General features: G+C 45.1%; 1 protein-coding gene across 3 annotated transcripts in view; it reads left to right on the plus strand.

The window, feature by feature from the left end:
* The window catches only part of HELLS (helicase, lymphoid specific), a 43,901-nt gene extending 27,552 nt beyond the window's left edge, over positions 1–16,349 (plus strand). For all 3 annotated transcript variants that reach the window (XM_054035693.1, XM_054035694.1, XM_054035692.1), the window contains exons 13-22: positions 859–1,020; positions 5,857–5,999; positions 6,252–6,390; positions 7,521–7,604; positions 7,718–7,837; positions 8,065–8,181; positions 9,081–9,240; positions 15,018–15,114; positions 15,331–15,407; positions 16,124–16,349. In XM_054035693.1, coding sequence (XP_053891668.1) covers positions 859–1,020; positions 5,857–5,999; positions 6,252–6,390; positions 7,521–7,604; positions 7,718–7,837; positions 8,065–8,181; positions 9,081–9,240; positions 15,018–15,114; positions 15,331–15,407; positions 16,124–16,221 — 1,197 coding nt within the window. In that variant the 3' untranslated portion in view covers positions 16,222–16,349. The remainder of the gene's footprint in view (positions 1–858; positions 1,021–5,856; positions 6,000–6,251; positions 6,391–7,520; positions 7,605–7,717; positions 7,838–8,064; positions 8,182–9,080; positions 9,241–15,017; positions 15,115–15,330; positions 15,408–16,123) is intronic.
* The last annotated feature ends 1,480 nt before the right edge of the window (positions 16,350–17,829 follow it).

The following is a 17,829-nucleotide window of genomic DNA, read 5'->3' on the forward strand; positions in this document are numbered from 1 at the left end:
GTAGCTTATAGCGTGTAGTTGTATACAGCTCTACAGGCCAAATTCTCTAGTGTAAATTGGCACTACTCCATTGAGGTCAATGACATTGCACCAATGTATGCCACTAGAGCATGGGTCACCAACCGGTCAATCGTGATCGACTGGTCAATCCTGGAGACTCTCTCCCAGTAAATCACAATCTCTGGTGGTGCATCGGGGCTGCTGTTAAGGCAGGCGCCCTGCCTGTCCCAGCCCCATGCCTCTCCCAGAAATGGCCAGTGGCCCAGCATGGCCCTGGGGGCAGGGTTCTCCATGCGCTGCTCCTGTCTGCAAGCACCGCCCCCACAGCTCCCATTGGCTGGGAATGGGGAACTGTGGCCTGTGGGGGCGGTCCCTGCAGAGAGGGGCAGTGCGCAGAGCCACGTGCCCCCCACAGGGTGCGTTGGCCCCTTTTGGGAGCGGCGTGGGGCCGGAGCCGCATGAGGTAAGCACCGCCCCCTTCAATGGGCAGGTTCTGAATGGCTCTGCAGCATTACAACCAGGAGTAGTATGAGTACAGCAGGCCCAGCTATGCTGGACCAGAATTTCTCTTCCACCACCCAACCTGCAGCCTCCCAGAGCCAGCCTTCCATATCCCCTCCTGCACCCTAGCCCCGAACCCCAACCCGCTGAAAGTGAGTGAGGGTGGAGGAGAGCGAGCGATTTTGGGGGTGGGAGGTGGGATGGAGTGGGCGGGGCCCCGGGGAAGGGGCAGGGTAGATCCTGGGTTGCCCTTAAATTCAAAAAATGATCTTATGCGTAAAAAGGTTGGAGACCGCTGCACTAGAGAGCTTGGCCCCACTGTTTAGTGGTTGTAATACATGTTTGTTTACATTTTAGATTTTGACGCCTTTCTTATTGAGAAGACTGAAATCTGATGTAGCTCTTGAAGTTCCTCCTAAACGAGAAGTTGTGGTGTATGCACCACTGGCAAAGAAACAAGAAACCTTCTATACTGCTATTGTAAATCGGACCATTAAAAAGCTGCTCGGAAACAATGAGGTACCTACTGATGTGGATTTCAGAAATGTATAAAACTATTATGGTCAATGGTTCACGAACGAAAATACCATAGCATTGGTTACACTAATAGTGACTTCTAAAACACATTTTTTTTACCAGTTCTGTTTTGTGTACAGATGCACAGCTCATTAGTTATATTATAATTCTATACATTGAAGTTGAATAGAAACATTCTATCTGATCAATTTTGGTGTCAAATTTTGTTTGTTACAGGTCTCTAAAATATTTTCCTGATTTGAGATTTTTGACTTTTGTCTATTATTTCATTGCCACTCAGCTCAAAATTGGCTTATTACCCTGTCAAACTTTCCATATATTTAAATCTTTTTAAACTTCAGCACTGCTTATTATTGAAGAAAATAATAAAACTGAGCAAAAGCTTTTTGTTGTGAATAGTTCTGGGCTTAATCCTTCTGCCACTTATTTCAATTGGAATTTATTGCTGTTGACTTCAGTGGTAACAGAATTTAGACCATGTTGCTCCTTGGCTAGTTTTAGCCTAGAAAGGACATAATGGTATTTCTATAGTTCACAGCTAAGAGACCTTCCTCTTGCTCAAGTAACAGTTAAGGTTGTTGTGATAGTTCACAAGATCAATGAGTGCCCATGCTCCTCTTAAAAATATGAGGCTTTCAGTATCTGAAGTTGTGTACTGAGAATTGAGGCAAAGGGCACACAAGTGACAAGTGTCAAATTTGTAAGTCCTTCAAACCCAGGACAAAAAAGGAGCGGGACAACCACCTTAAAGTGCTCCTGATGGAGTCTGCACTCACTCTGGCACAAGGGCAATAGTTCAGCTTGGCACCAAGCACCAGGGTGTCGGTGCACAGTGCTCTGCTGGCACCGCCATGAGTCAGCACTGATCTCCCTCCATGGCTCTGGCCAAGAAGCCGAAGAATACAGTGTGGGGAAGATCTCCTACTTCCCACAAGGGAAAGGAGAAGGCTGGGGGATGAGCCAAGACCCACGCCGGCAGCTCAACGCCCCCTTCAGGAAGTCGGGCCCCAACTCGAGTTGAGCGGTGCTGCCCATCCCATACCTTGCCTGCAACTCCGGATAGCAGTGGAGGCCTCTGTCAGCTTCAGGTGCCATCGACACCTGAAGCCCTACAGGAGATCCCGCCTTGGTACCTCCTTGTACGTCCCTGCCTCAGTGGCACTGTTCCCCATTGCGATGGACACCCCGCCACCGCTCGCCTGCTCAAAGCCGTCACGTCTCAGAGATAGAGAAGCAGGCTCAGCAGAGCCCTCTTCGTGTCTCCTGACTTTGGGCACCGACAGCAGGATTCGAGGCATACCTCGCCAGTAGCCTGGTGCAGACCCACTGAGGCATGTGCCCCACCCAGCAGACGCACCAAGACCGACCCCTCGCATCTCCAAGGGCTCGGTATAGATCACGGGACTGATCGGGGGACCAAAGCCACCAATCACTAGCCCATCGTCATCTGTCTCCAAGATTGCCATATTTGGGAAGATCCTCCTGGCAATCGGCTCGTGGTAGCTCCCAGTCCTGCTTGAGATCCTGGTACAGGTCGAGTACATCAGGCATAGATCGCTGGATTTCCGACGCTGATCCGCCGAATGCAGTAGGTGTCCCCGAGGCCCCGACCAAGACATTCGTCTCACTCAGACAGGTCTACCTCAAGGCGCAGCGACCAGCACCAGTCAGACAAGAGCCACCGCCCTGCCCAATCTTGGTCTTGGTACCGATTGCTCCAGTTATAGCTCCGGCATGGAGCAGGGTCCCCTGTCTGTGGGACGAGCTCCGATGCCTGCGGTGCCATCTACATCATCTGCACCAAAACCCATCCTATGGCCCCAAGCACAGTGGCCGGTGCCATGGTATCCATAGAACCCTTGGGGAGTCACCCAGGCTGCCCACTCGATGCCGGCCCCCTCCAGTGCTTGTGGCTTTGGGTGGGAAAGACCCCACAGGTCCAGGAGGACGTAGGAGAGCAAGCTGCTGGACCACCAATGGACATTGAGGATCCTACAGCACCAGCATCATCCTCGTCATCACCAGACAAGGCTATCACGGGACCTTCTCACCCAGTTCCTCAGGATGATGCTAAGACACACCAAGAATTATTGAAGAGGGTTGCATCTCACCTGGGGCTTCAGGCAGAGGAATTGGAGGAGTCTTCGGACTCCCTGTTTGACACCCTCTGCTCCTCCTATGGTGGCTTTACCCCTTCCAGGTGGATTTCCTGGCGGATGCAGAAGTCCCAGAGATGGATTGCCTCTTGGCTGAGAGCCGACGAGTGCGTCCCCCCTTGCCTGTTGATGTAGAACATTTGAGACTGTGTTGTCCGTTGGGACTCTACAACCTTGCCCGACAGGTGAGGTAGGAACATTCTGCATGCCCAGTGGATCGCTCTGAGTTCTTTGACGTTTATGTGAAATGTCATCTCTTCTGGGGATCACACACCCTGCGTCTGGAGATTGCTGAGGTGCACACCTCAGCCGAGGTCCAAGGTGTCCAAAACCAACTCGATGGAGTGAGGGGCGGTGTCGAATGGAACTCCCTCTAGGACTGTCCTGCAATCGGTCCACCATCGCAGTGAGGTAAGTATCATTGGGGGGATGGTAACGATCTTTTCCAGGTGATCCCTGGACAGGGAATAGATCGTCGCCAGCCATGGCTGCAGGGCAATCCGTCTCTGGGACTTCTGCATCAGCCACGAAATCCACCTGGAAGCTTGTCATCTCCCTGGTGTCAAGTACATGCTAGTGAATCACCTCAGCAGGGACTTCTCCTCTTACTACGAGTGGTCGCTCCACCCAGAGGTAGCCTGCATGATCTCCCAGAGGTGGGGTACTCCCCAAGTGGACCTACCAGACAAAACAGGAAATGTCATCGGTTTTGTTCTCAGCAAGGACTCCCTCTCCGATGCCTTTCTCCTGTCCTGGTCAGGGAGCTTGATATATGCGTTCCCTCCGATTACACTCATCAGCAAGGTCCTGGCAAAGATAAAGAGAGACAAGGTGCAGGTTATCAGATCTCCCTAGCATGGCGTCGCCAGCAATGGTTCGGCATGCTCATGAACCTGGCAGCGGCCCCTCCCTGGCCCCTGCTCAACCGGCTGGACCTGCTGTCACAGGACCACGGTCAGCTATTACACCCCACCTCACGTTCCTCCACCTCTCGGTGTGGATGCTGCGTGGCTGAACCTGGAGGAGCGGACCTGCTCAGATGAGATCCAACAGGTCCTCCTGGGGAGTAGGAAGCCCTCAACCAGACTGACCTACCTGGCCAAGTGGATGAGGTTTTCCTGCTAGGTGTCCGAGCGTGGCATCTCTCCCTCGCATTCTTCCGTACAGTCTATTTTAGACTACTTGCTTTGTCTGAGGAACCAGGGCCTCGCGCACTCTTCCATTAGAGTACATCTTGCAGCCATCTCTGCTTTTCACGCACCGATCCAGGGCCAGACAGTGTTTTCTCATGACATCATGGTCAGATGCTTGAGAGGCCTCGAGAGACTCTTCCCGCCAGTACGGACCCCTGTCCCACAGTGGAATTTTGGTTCTTTGAGCCCCTGGGCTCCTGCTTCCTTTCCCACCTTTCATGGAAGGTCGCTTTCCTGGTGGCAGTGACATCGGTGAGACAAGTCTCTGAGATTAAAGCCTTGACCTCAGAACTGCCGTACATGGTCTTCTTCAAAGACAAGGTTCAGCTGTGGCTCCACCCAGCCTTCCTGCCGAAGGTGGTATCGATCTTTCATATGAACCAGATCATCATCTTCCCGGTGTTCTGTCCCAAGCTGCACAAGACCAGTGAAGAGAGGCGTCTTCATGTGCTGGACGTCCGTAGGGCCTTGGCTTTTTACCTACAGTGTACCAAGCCTTTCTGCAAATCAACTCTGCTCTTCATCACCACAGCGGATAGGATGAAGGGCCTTCCAGTGTCCTCCACAGAGGATTTCCAACTGGATCACCTCTTGCATATGTTACCAACTGGTGGGGGTCCTGCCGCCGCTGATCGTCAGAGCCCACTCGACTAGAGCTCAGGCGTCCTCAGGAGCCTTCCTGGTGCACATCCCTATCCAGGACATCTGTAGAGCCGCGACTTGGTCCTCTGTCCACATGTTCACGGCGCATTATGCCATCACTCAGCAGGCCAGAGACGACACTGGGTTCAGCAGAGCTGTATTGCAATCTATGAACTCCTACCTTCATTGGTACTGCTTGGGAGTCACCTAATATGGAATGGACATGAGCAAGCACTCGAAGAAAAGAGTTACCTTTTTCCATAACTGGTGTTCTTCAAGATGTGTTGCTCATATCCATTCCATGACCCACCCTCCTTCTCCACTGTTGGAGTTGCCTGACAAGAAGGAACTGAGGGTGGGGGGAGCTGGCGGCACCCCTTATACCGCGGCATGTGCGCGCCACTCCAGAGGGTGCCAGAGCTGGTCCCCTACTGATGCTGCTGAGGGAAGAACTTCCGGAACCAGTGCATGTGGCGAGCGCACACACCTAATATGGAATGGAAATGAGCAACACATCTCAAAGAACACCAGTTACGGAAAAAGGTAACTGTCTTTTTCTGATGTCTGCTGCAGACTAGTCTTCATTACATCAATGTCATAGAGAAATCTGGGCAGTATAAAATATTTTCCCAATAATTTATATTTACCTTCAATAATGAATATTGGGAAATGTGTACTGTTAGTGAAGAGACTCTTTTTAAGCAGCAGATATGTTGAGAATCACTGGGAATCCAAGGGATTGGGTCACATCTGACTGCCCTCTCCCCTTCCTCCCAGTGATACATGTGAAACGTCTGCTGACTCACAATTTATATCACTTTCTACAGGAAGAGGTAGTCGAGTTGAGTCCTACAGGACGACCAAAGCGTCGAAGTCGAAAAGCGGTTGATTACCGTGAACTAGATGGTGATACACCTGATGAGCTGGAAAAACTGATCAGCAAAATGCAAGAGGAAGTAGAAAAAGAGAGGTGCATATCTTGAAGAAAAAAATCCGTTTTAAAAATATCTTTATAGCTTATAAGATCACTTTAAATACACTATGAAATATTGCATAACATTGAAACTGAATTGCTAAATCAAGATAAATGAAAAGCTGTATTATCCTTTCTAATTCTGAAAATCCAGAAGTTCACAGTAGGTTTTCCAGACATTTGTTAGGTTGTACTGTACTTGAAATGCATTGACATTTTGCTGTACTAATAATATTGTGTCATTGCAAGGCCAGTGATAGAAATGACCATTCCTACGGATTCAGAAATCAACCTTAAACTGCAGAATATTATGATGTTACTGAGGAAATGTTGTAACCATCCATATCTCATTGAATATCCACTGGACACTGCCACACAGCAATTTAAGGTACATATCTTGAAGCATTCAGAGCAGTGTTCTTTGAAAATTATTGTAGGTAATGTAATGCCAGTGAACAGTTTTAGGCTTGTATAGTATGCTTCTCCACAAAACCCTACCAATGTGATATTGTCTTGTTTTGAAATTTCTACAGCAGATATGAGAGGGAGTAAGTTCAGTGTCTGTTATGTGGGGGGCAGTGCCTGTGGGTGAGAGCCATGCGGAGCGGCTTGTGGGCCTCTGCCTAGGAGCTGGCCTGCTGCTGGCTGCTTCCAGGGCGCAATGCAGTCAGTGGTGCCAGGACAGGCGAGAAGCCTGCCTCTGGATCCTGGCTGTGCCGCTGACCAAGAGCTGCTTGAGATAAGCCATCACCCCAATCCCCTGCCTCAGCCCTGAGCCTCCTCCAAACCCGGAGCCCTCTCCTGCATCCCAAACCCCTCATCCCTAGCCCCACCCTAGAGCCCCCTCCCATACCCTGAACCCCATACGCCAACCCCTTGCCCCAGCCCTGAGCCTCCTCCCACACCCCAAGCCCCTCCTCATCCCCAGCTCCGTTGAGTCACGGGCATCAACAATTTTCTTCAACTGGGTCACCAGAAAAAAAGTTTAAAAACCACTGTTCTAGAGAGAGCTTCCTAGAACTGGTATACAAGACAAAATGTTCTTTCTGGAGCTCAACATCCAACCCCCCACTCAAAAGATAAGTATATATAAAGATCATCTTAATAGTTTTTTTATACTACATAAATCCTCTTACTATATTGAAAAGGGGAAAAGAATTTGGATGATATATAATGTATATTTGGGAGTTTTAACCCTCTAACATTTTTACTAACCCTTAATAAGCCATTAATGAAAACCAAAGGATCTAATTCAAAATATAGTCTTGCAAACTAACATGAGCATGACTGCCATATAGTTGAATCCACTATCATTCAGAGGGGCCACTTAGAGGTTGTCAAGAACTTTGAGCCACAACTAATGGTTGACACAATCAAATGATCTAGACTGGACAAGGATGGGATAGGATTAGCCACGCAGGTGGAAGCCTAGTGCATTAACTGTCATCGCTAATACCTGAATGTCGATGCATCTGAGAGATTGTAAATCTTGACTTTTCCTTTTTACTCTCTTTTAAGGTTGATGAAGATCTAGTGAAGAATTCAGGCAAATTCCTACTTTTGGACCGGATGCTGCCAGAACTGAAAAAGAGAGGTCACAAGGTATTTTTGTTTATGAATATGGATAATAACTGATCACTTGCCTTGTGTGTGGTTTTTGGTGTTTGGTTTTATTTTTTAAAATAGGGATATTGAGGAATCTTAACTACTTGTAGGTGTTGCTGTTCTCACAAATGACACTGATGTTGGACATTTTGATGGATTATTGCTATCTGCGGAATTACAAATTTAGTCGTTTGGATGGATCCATGTCCTATACAGAGAGAGAAGAAAATGTAAGTATCAGCTTAAATACTTAAGTGCATGCATCCAACTCAACTAATTGCAACAAATTCATCCTCTGTTGGTATGCTTTATATGTAATGCCTTGTAGAAAGACAAAACAAATAATATATTTTTAATCATCTGATTTAATTTAAAACATGGGGTTTAAAAAAAAAAACCTGCTGACCACATCCTTTTATTCTGTATGCTGTTTCATGTTAGATGTATTCTTTTCCAGATGCATAAATTTAATACAGATCCTGAAGTTTTCATATTTTTAGTGAGTACACGGGCTGGAGGCCTGGGCATTAATTTGACTGCAGCAGACACTGTCATCATCTATGATAGTGACTGGGTAAGATGACATACTGTTTCTCAAATGCTACATCATACAATTTTCTACTGTAACCCTAGATACTCACTTAGCATCTTTGTGTTTATAGGATGCTTTACCAGATAGTCTATGAAAGTAATGTATGTGAAAATTTCATAGTAAAATATATATATTCAAATTAAATATGTAGCCTAGGGTAATGTGCTGCCCTATACAAACCACCTAAGATTACTTTGTAGGCAACTGGCTGATCCCCTGAATTTCCTTTTAAAAACAGGCTTTTCTGCTACTTGAAAAGAATGTGTACTGCTTGAGTGCTGATAATTATTAAAATGTCTACCTTGGAGAGAAGAAGTTTAAAGCTCTTAAAGAAGTTTGAGCCCTCTTGGGCAGACAACTTTTGCAAACTTCCCTATTTCAACAGCTGCCTTGTTGGTTTCTGGTCCCCAAAATTTCCCCAGTCAACTGACATCCCAAAGCTCCAGCCAGCTACAACCCCACTGCCTCCTGTGAGTCTCAGGAGGATGGTTGAAGAGCTGTTAGGAGTCCAGTCCCTATGGACTTGGACATCTTCAACTTTTTCAGTATACAGCTACTTAGGCTGCACAAGCATACTTAGCATATCCCTTCCCAAATAAACAAATTGAGAATTCAGGAGCAAAAGTATTTCTCAGTGAGGGCTAATTCCATCATTAATTACAGATTTTTTTAGTAAAGGGATAAATATCTCTCACTCATTCTCCAGAACATCTGAACTGTGTTTTCTCAATCTTTCCCACTTCCCACTATACAAAATCCCCCATGGTAGATTTTACAGCCTGAAAAGTGACAGCTTGGAAAGCTGAGTGATGGAAAATGGAATCCATTGTGCATCTTTAACAATTAAGCTAATTTGATTTCTTTAATCTCGTTCATTTTAGAACCCCCAGTCTGATCTTCAGGCCCAAGACAGGTGTCACAGAATTGGTCAGACAAAGCCAGTTGTTGTTTATCGCCTCGTGACAGCAAATACTGTTGACCAGAAGATTGTGGAGAGAGCTGCTGCCAAAAGGAAGCTAGAGAAGTTGATTATTCATAAAAGTTAGTAAATTAATTCTTCAGAACTGTAAAACTTTTTTGTTCCATTAAGTTACTGTGGGGAATTCTTGCTGTAATTCAAGATTATTTCTAGTTGTCCTTGTTAACAGAGAAATTCTCTATATGTAAGTAGTTCGTCTCCTTTTTCTAAATATGCTTGTTTCTCTTAGCCCTTCTAATCAGCACTCCGTGCATTCTTTAGCATCTAGCCCGAATTCTGTGACATGATGCTGAATTTGGCTGCAAATTACTCTTTTCATGCATTTCAGACTGCTGCCTCATTTGTTCTGTCACTAAAATACTGGGCCCTTGCTGCGGAACTTGGGGTCAGTGTGTGCTATACCTCCTCCTGGCTTTTGGGGAGAGTGAGGAGCAAGGACAGTGTGTGCTGGCCAGGGAGAGAAACAGGAATGAAACCAGGCAGTAAGGAGCGAGAGTGGTTAGGATGACTGGGGACATGAAACAGCTGTTGGCAATATCAGCTTCCAGGTTTACAGTTATCTACCTTCAGGGAGGAAAATGTCTTATGGACAAGATTCAGAACTCTGCCTTTAAGTTGGTCTGAAGCTTTGAGAGAGGGGCTTTCTAGCTGCACAGGCAAACTTGTCTAGCTTTGGATCACATCCATTGAAATCAGCTGAAATGTGGGGGGGCAGAGGAAGGCAGGGAGAACAATATGTTGTCTGACAACGTTCAGATCAGCAGAATTTCATAGAATCATAGAATCATAGAATATCAGAGTTGGAAGGGACCTCAAGAGGTCATCTAGTCCAACCCCCTGCTCAAAGCAGGACCAATTCCCAGCTAAATCATCCCAGCCAGGGCTTTGTCAAGCCGGGCCTTAAAAACCTCCAAGGAAGGAGACTCCACCACCTCCCTAGGTAACGCATTCCAGTGTTTCACCACCCTCCTAGTGAAATAGTTTTTCCTGATATCCAACCTGGACCTCCCCCACTGCAACTTGAGACCATTGCTCCTTGTTCGGTCATCTGCCACCACTGAGAACAGCCGAGCTCCATCCTCTTTGGAACCCCCCTTCAGGTAGTTGAAGGCTGCTATCAAATCCCCCCTCATTCTTCTCTTCTGGAGACTAAACAATCCCAGTTCCCTCAGCCTCTCCTCATAAGTCATGTGCTCCAGACCCCTAATCGTTTTTGTTGCCCTCCACTGGACTCTTTCCAATTTTTCCACATCCTTCTTGTAGTGTGGGGCCCAAAACTGGACACAGTATTCCAGATGAGGCCTCACCAATGTCGAATAAAGGGGAACGATCACGTTCCTCGATCTGCTGGCAATACCCCTACTTATACAGCCCAAAATGCCGTTAGCCTTCTTGGCAACAAGAGCACACTGTTGACTCATATCCAGCTTCTTGTCCACTGTGACCCCTAGGTCCTTTTCTGCAGAACTGCTACCTAGCCATTCGGTCCCTAGTCTGTAGCAGTGCATGGGATTCTTCCGTCCTAAGTGCAGGACTCTGCACTTGTCCTTGTTGAACCTCATCAGGTTTTTTTCGGCCCAATCCTCTAATTTGTCTAGGTCCCTCTGTATCCGATCCCTACCCTCTAGTGTATCTACTACGCCTCCTAGTTTAGTGTCCTCTGCAAACTTGCTGAGAGTGCAGTCCACACCATCCTCCAGATCATTAATAAAGATATTAAACAAAACTGGCCCCAGGACCGACCCTTGGGGCACTCCGCTTTAAACCGGCTGCCAACTAGACATGGAGCCATTGATCACTACCCGTTGAGCCCGACGATCTAGCCAGCTTTCTATCCACCTTACAGTCCATTCATCCAGCCCATACTTCTTTAACTTGGCGGTAAGAATACTGTGGGAGACCGTATCAAAAGCTTTGCTAAAGTCAAGGAATAACACATCCACTGCTTTCTCCTCATCCCCAAACCCAGTTATCTCATCATAGAAGGCAATTAGGTTAGTCAGGCACGACTTCCCCTTTGTGAATCCGTGCTGACTGTTCCTGATCACTTTCCTCTCCTCTAAATGTTTCATAATTGATTCCTTGAGGACCTGCTCCATGATTTTTCCAGGGACTGAAGTGAGGCTGACTGGCCTGTAGTTCCCCGGATCCTCCTCCTTCCTTTGCACCCCTATAGATATATATTCAGTTCTACTGGGGTTTTCTGTACCATCTAGTCCACATGGCCAGTCTTGCAGTCACAGAATCATGGCATTTGCAGGACCCTGCCCACAGAAACTATCCAAAAATTACTATTTAAAGTAATTTCTGTAATAAAATAATCCTGGTAAAATAGTTTACATGTCTCATTTTGTATGCAACACAATCCAGTAATTTACTTGCTGCTATTTTGACTTCCTAGTTGGTAATCTCTGCACAACCCAAGTAACAAATGGTTTGGTGGAACTATTTCCCTCTCGTCGTTACTGATGAAGGCATACTGATTGGGCACTGTGATAAATCTGCTATAATTATTCTGTTGATCAAATTTTAACAATCCTGCACTCTGGCCTTTTTCATAAGCACTAAATCCACTGAAATAGGAAGTTGTCTATAAAGAAGTTTTTTATAATCTGGTGGGCCTCTGACAGTAGCCTGTACTTTAAATTTCAGAAGAAGGTAAGGAGTTCCCATAATACACCAAAAGCTGTATGTTGGGGTGGGGATAGGCAGAATGAGAGAGTTAAATTGCTTGGTGTGATGTTTTTCAAACTGTAGATCATAGGTTACTGCTAGTTTTTGGGTGATATTTGCCAGTCTTGAATTAGTGATGCTGATGAGGTTCAACAAGGACAAGTGCAGAGTCTTGCACTTAGAACGGAAGAATCCCATGCAAGAATCCCAGTTCTGCAGAAAAGGACGTGGGGATTACAGTGGATGAGAAGTTGGATATAAGTCAACAGTGTGCCCTTGTTGCCAAGAAGGCTAACGGCATATTGGGCTGCATTAGAAGTGATTATTCCCATCAATTTGGCACTGGTGAGGCCACATCTGGAGTATTGTGTCCAGGTTTGTGCCCCCCACTACAGAAAGGATGTGGACAGATTAGAGAGAGTCCAGCAGAGGGCAATGAAAATTATTAGGGGGCTGGGGCACATGATTTATGAGGAGAGGCTGAGAGAACTGGGATTATTTAGTCTGCAGAAGAGCAGTGAGGGGGGATCTGATAGCAGCCTTCAATTACCTGAAGGTGGGTTCTAAAGAGGATGGAGCTTGGCTGTTCTCATTGGTGGCAGATGACAGAACAAGAAGCAATGGTGTCAGGTTGCAGTGAGGCAGGTCTAGGTTGGATATTAGGAAAAACTATTTCACTAGGAGGGTGGTGAAGCACTAGAATGTATTATCTAGGGAGGTGGTAGAATCTCCTTCCTTAGAGATTTTTAAGGCCTGGCCTGACAAAGCCCTGTCTGGGATGATTTTGTTGGGGTTGGTCCTGCTTTGAGCAGGGGGTTGGACTAGATGACCTCCTGAGGTCTTTTCCAACCTTAATCTTCTATGATTTTTAGCCTAGTCTGTTTTTTATACTCCACTTACATCATGGTGATATCTAGCCAGGGCTGTAAACAGAGTGGGGCAGCCGTCCGGATAGAAAAATGGGGTGGAATTGGAGGAGGGGGGTGATATATGGGGGCATATGCCCCCACCCCCATAGATTTCTGACTTCCATTTAGCACGGAAGTTTTCAAACTATGAAGAGTGCCTCCCACAGTTTGAAAACCGTTGCCTTCTGGTTGCTTGGAAGCTGGTGGGAGCCACCCAGCCTGCTCTTGCCTAGCACTTGCTCGCTACTGCCCTTGCGTTCCTCTGGGCAGGGTAGTGGTGGGGCGAGTGCCTCAGAGAGCATCTCATGGCAGCTGGGCTCTGCGGACAGGGGCTGGACTCCTTCGGGGGAGAGGCAAGAGTGGGCCGAGTGGCTCCCACCAAACTGTGGTAGGCGCTCGTCATAGTGACCCCCACATCCCTTACCCACACTGCCCTATATTTCTGTCCCCGTGGTTTTGCACTTGGGCGGCTACCCCTCTCAACCTGCCCCAGTTACAGGTCTAGTATCTGCCAGCAAATTTCTTGGCTTTTATGACCTATTAAAATATGAGAAAAAGCATCTCTCTCAGGAATTTCTTTGGTATAAATGCAACTGATCCAATTTGCAGATAAACTAAAATGGGAGGAGTAGTGCAAACAAAGGAAAAACTGTAAAATGACCTACCAAGATAAGAGACATGAGGGCTTCAGGCAGCAAGGGAGTAGGAGGGATTGGGACTAATAAATGTAAAGTCCTTTACAAAAGGAGAAGAGACACATGGCATGGGATATGTTAATTGAGCAATCTGACCTATTGCATTAATGCAAATGTTTTTCTTCTCATTAATTATTTGCTAAACCTTGTTCTCTGTAACTAAGTACTAGATTTTAATCAGTGGTCTCTTCCAGGACTCCTCCTGTCAACAGTCACGTTGGAAGTGGTTACAGAGGGCTGGTAAAATAGAAGTAGCTCCAGATTTGGAATTGGTTACAAATCAGCATAGCTTTCAGATCTTGACGCATTTTGTTTTATCTTTTATATTTATATATAATAAAAAACCCATAGGAAACATCACCTTTAAAAAAGCTGCATGAAGAGAAGATTATGGTTAAGATCTCAAGTCAGGAAATCTCAAAGTAAAGTTATACATGCAAACTTATTTCTGCACACTGTGTATATACATTGATCGTGTCTCTTTAAAATGATTACATACTGTTTCTCAGTATTTCATGCAACTTTTTCTGCATCTGAGAAGTACATTGTTAACCTGTAACATATGTTAAGTACTAAAGCACTACTACAGGGAGAATTAACAAAAACTTAGTGGGGTGCGTGGTGGGGTTTGAAAGCAAGATCTTAGACGTGACTGAGGAAAGAAAGAGGTGCATAATGGGGGAGACAAGGATGGGCAGATGCTTCAGTAAATGTAACAGAAGTTCAGGCAAGGTTGGGTGAGTCCAATGATAACAGAAAGCTGCGAGGCCTTCTGGGCGTGTGTTGTGTTGTCCTTGGCCAATTAGAAGTAATCTTATACCATTTCTTGATAGACATGATAACTGATCCAAATGACATTTAATTTCATTAAACCTTCCAGGTCTCATCTTTAGTCATACTTTGACTGAACCCCTATATCTCTTGTTTTTACAACACCAGTACACACTATTGTCTGGAAGACTTCTCTTCCGTTCCCACACTCAGATCTGAATTGGAAACATCCAGATTTGGGTACAAAAAAGTGTCTGGATGTTCTCATCTGAAGAAATGTGCTTGTTTTAAAAATGTTAATCAAAACGGTTATAGCTAATTCACTGATTGAGAGAAATACACCCCAATAAAATGGGCAGGATATCTTTCATTTATTCTCTATCTTGTAGTGATAATACGCCTCACTTTTTTCAATCAGCAACATTGCAAACTGGACACACTTCGGCATCTACCATCTAACTTTATTTGCAATGTTTTTACTGTAAGTAGAACTAATAGCTTTTCCACTGTGTGGGCGCATGTCAAATCAGTGTTTTGCAACTTTTTTTTTTTGCGTGCCACAATTAGAAAGTAAAGGCCTACATGAAAACCTTTCATGCAGCTCTGACTTTCACTATTTAATTTAGTCATCACAATTTAGGGCATGTTTGGTATATGTTTAGGCAATATATCCAAGAATAGTTTCTTTCTCTCTTTCTCTGTTGGGTTAACAGCATACATTAGATGTCAGTTTATAGAATTCATTGGTAATTTGGTAGCCTTTATATTCAAGAAAGGCTTCTCTTTTTATAGATCAGTTTAAAGGTGGTAAATCTGGGTTAATCCAAACAAAGGGCTGCTTGGATCCTAAGGAATTAATGGAATTACTGAAATCCAGGGACTACGAAAGGTATGTTAACTTCCACATTTTGTTAGTCCTGGGAGATGCAAATAAGTGTCTGAGGATCTCAACAACCCTACCCTTCCGATATTGCTAAATGGGTTGTGGGTCTCTGCTATATGGGAGGGGAGGCCCTGTGGGATTCTGGTATGGAAAAGCGGTGTCCTTGGGTGGAAAAATGTTGAGAACTGCAGTGTTTAGACTAAGATACTCTTATTTCTATAGAGAGGTTAAAGGATCCAGAGAGAAAGTAATCAGTGACAAAGATCTAGAGTTACTGCTGGATAGAAGTGATCTTATTGGTAAGTAAAACTAATTTGGTCCTCTTTTCCTATTTGACAGTAACATGTGTAGAATTTTTCCCTTATATTTTATATGTAAAGGCTGAGGAGAATTGCCAATGCCTTTATTTGTCCAAGAGCAGGGTCCCCACAGAAATTTCTAATCAAATTTTGTGTCAGTGTTCTGTTCAAACAAAATGGATGTATGTGAAGTACCATTGTCTACTACTACATTGACAACTAGAGCTGGTCAGGAAGTTTAACAACTTTTTTGGTCTGAAAATGCCAATTCATCAAAACTGAAATTGTTCCTGGGAAATGAAGGGTTGTTTTGATGAATTTCCTGTTTCGAAAATCTTTAAAATTGTCAAAACAGGACATTTTTAAAACATTTGTGGGGGGGACTTGAAACAGCTTTTTGTTTTGAAACACGAGCTAATTATAGTATTTCTTGTTTCATTTTAACCTTCAAAAAAAAAAATTGAAATTATTGAAATGAAATGTTGCAGTTGACCTCAACCAAAAAAGTCTCAGATTTTGTTGTTTTTCCTCCTGATTTGGGATGGGGTAACCATTTCCTACCCAATTCTATTGACAACTAACACTCAGCATGTTGTATATTTCATTCAGCATCTGCTAGTAGGAGGAACAAGCTTCTTTCTCTGCACTGTTCTACTTCCAATGTAAGACTATACACAATTTTGTTTAACCTTTACTTTTGTTTGTTTTTCTCTTAGACCAAATGAAAAAGTCTGAATCAGCTGAAAAAGAAAAAGTGGGAGTGTTCAAGGTCCTAGAAGATTCTGAAGACTCTAGTGCAGAATGTGTATTTTGAAGCATGACTGGCTTCTTAAAGTACAGCCCAAACTTCTTGGGACTAACAGCAGAGCTTGTAAGGCCCTCATTTATATATAGTGACTCTTGATTATGCTGATTCTTCCCCTCCCCCCCCCCCCCCCCCCCCCCCCCAGCCTGGTTCAAATCTTTTTTACTTTTCAGTGAGTTGTACAACACATCAGGTAGCATACTTCATGATGTAGCATACCTAAAAATTTCATACTTGTGAACCTCACATGAAGAATTACGAAAATGAACATGTTTCAGATGTTTAGGTAGCTTGTGTGCTCTAGTGACACACTGCCAGGTTTGTACAAAATCTTCCTGTGGAAGTCGTGTGAAATTTTTTTTTTCTGTCTAATTTGACCTAATGTGTCATTTATGATTTTATTGGGAAAGGGAAGAGTGTCTAGTACATTTGTTTACAAACAATCGTGTAACTTCAGTTTTAAATTTTGCAAAATATTTTGCTAATAAATTTGTCCATTTTGTCATGTGATTTTATTGGGGGGGGCGGCAGCTTTCAGTGTAAGAATATCTTGTTTAATTATGCCTCTTTCTGATCTGTGAAAGGTCCCTTACAGGTGAAACTAGGGAAAATGATCAAAGCTACATACTTTTCAGTGGCTTATGTATAATATTTAGAAAAATTGGACAAGCACAAGGCCATGGGGCTGGATGCTCTGCACCTGAGGGTGCTAAAGGAGTTGGTGGATGTGAGTGCAGAGCTGTTGGCCATTACCTTTGAAAACTCAGGGCGATCAGGGGAGGTCCCAGCTGACTGGAAAAAGGCTAATGTAGTGCCCATCTTTAAAAAAGGGAGGGAGGAGGATCTGGGGAACTACAGGCCAGTCAGCTTCACCTCAGTCCCTGGAAAAATCATGGAGCAGGTCCTCAAGGAATCAATTCTGAAGCACTTAGAGGAGAGGAAAGTGATCAGGAACAGTCAGCATGGATTCACCAAGGGCAAGTCAGGCCTGACTATCCTAATTGCCTTCTATGAGGAAATAACTGGGTTTGGGGATGAGGGGAAAGCAGTGGATGAGTTATTCCTTGTCTTTAGCAAAGCTTATGATACAGTCTCCCACAGTATTCTTGCTAGCAAGGGTATGGGCTGGATGAATGGACTATAAAGTGGATAGAAAGCTGGCTAGATCGTCGGGCTCAATGGGTAGTGATCAACGGCTCCATGTCTAGTTGGCAGTCGGTTTCAAGTGGAGTGCCCCAGGGCTCGGTTTTATTCAATATCTTCATTAATGGTCTGAAGGATGGTGTGGACTGCACTCTCAGCAAGTTTGAAGATGACACTAAACGGGGAGGAGTGGTAGATATGCTGGAGGGTAGCGACAGGATACAGAGGGACCTAGACAAATTAGAAGATTGGGCAAAAAGAAACCTGATGAGGTTCAACAAGGGCAAGTGCAGAGTCCTGCAGGTAGGATGGAAGAATCCCATGCACTAGGGACCAAATGGCTAGGAAGCAGTTCTGCAGAAAAGGCCCTAGGGCTTACAGTGGATGAGAAGCTGGATATGAGTCAACAGTGTGCCCTTGTTGACAAGGAGGCTAACGGCATTCTGGGCTGTAGGAGGAGGGGCATTGCCAGCA

Source organism: Malaclemys terrapin, chromosome 7 (assembly GCF_027887155.1).
Source record: "Malaclemys terrapin pileata isolate rMalTer1 chromosome 7, rMalTer1.hap1, whole genome shotgun sequence".
Lineage (NCBI taxonomy): Eukaryota > Metazoa > Chordata > Testudines > Emydidae > Malaclemys > Malaclemys terrapin.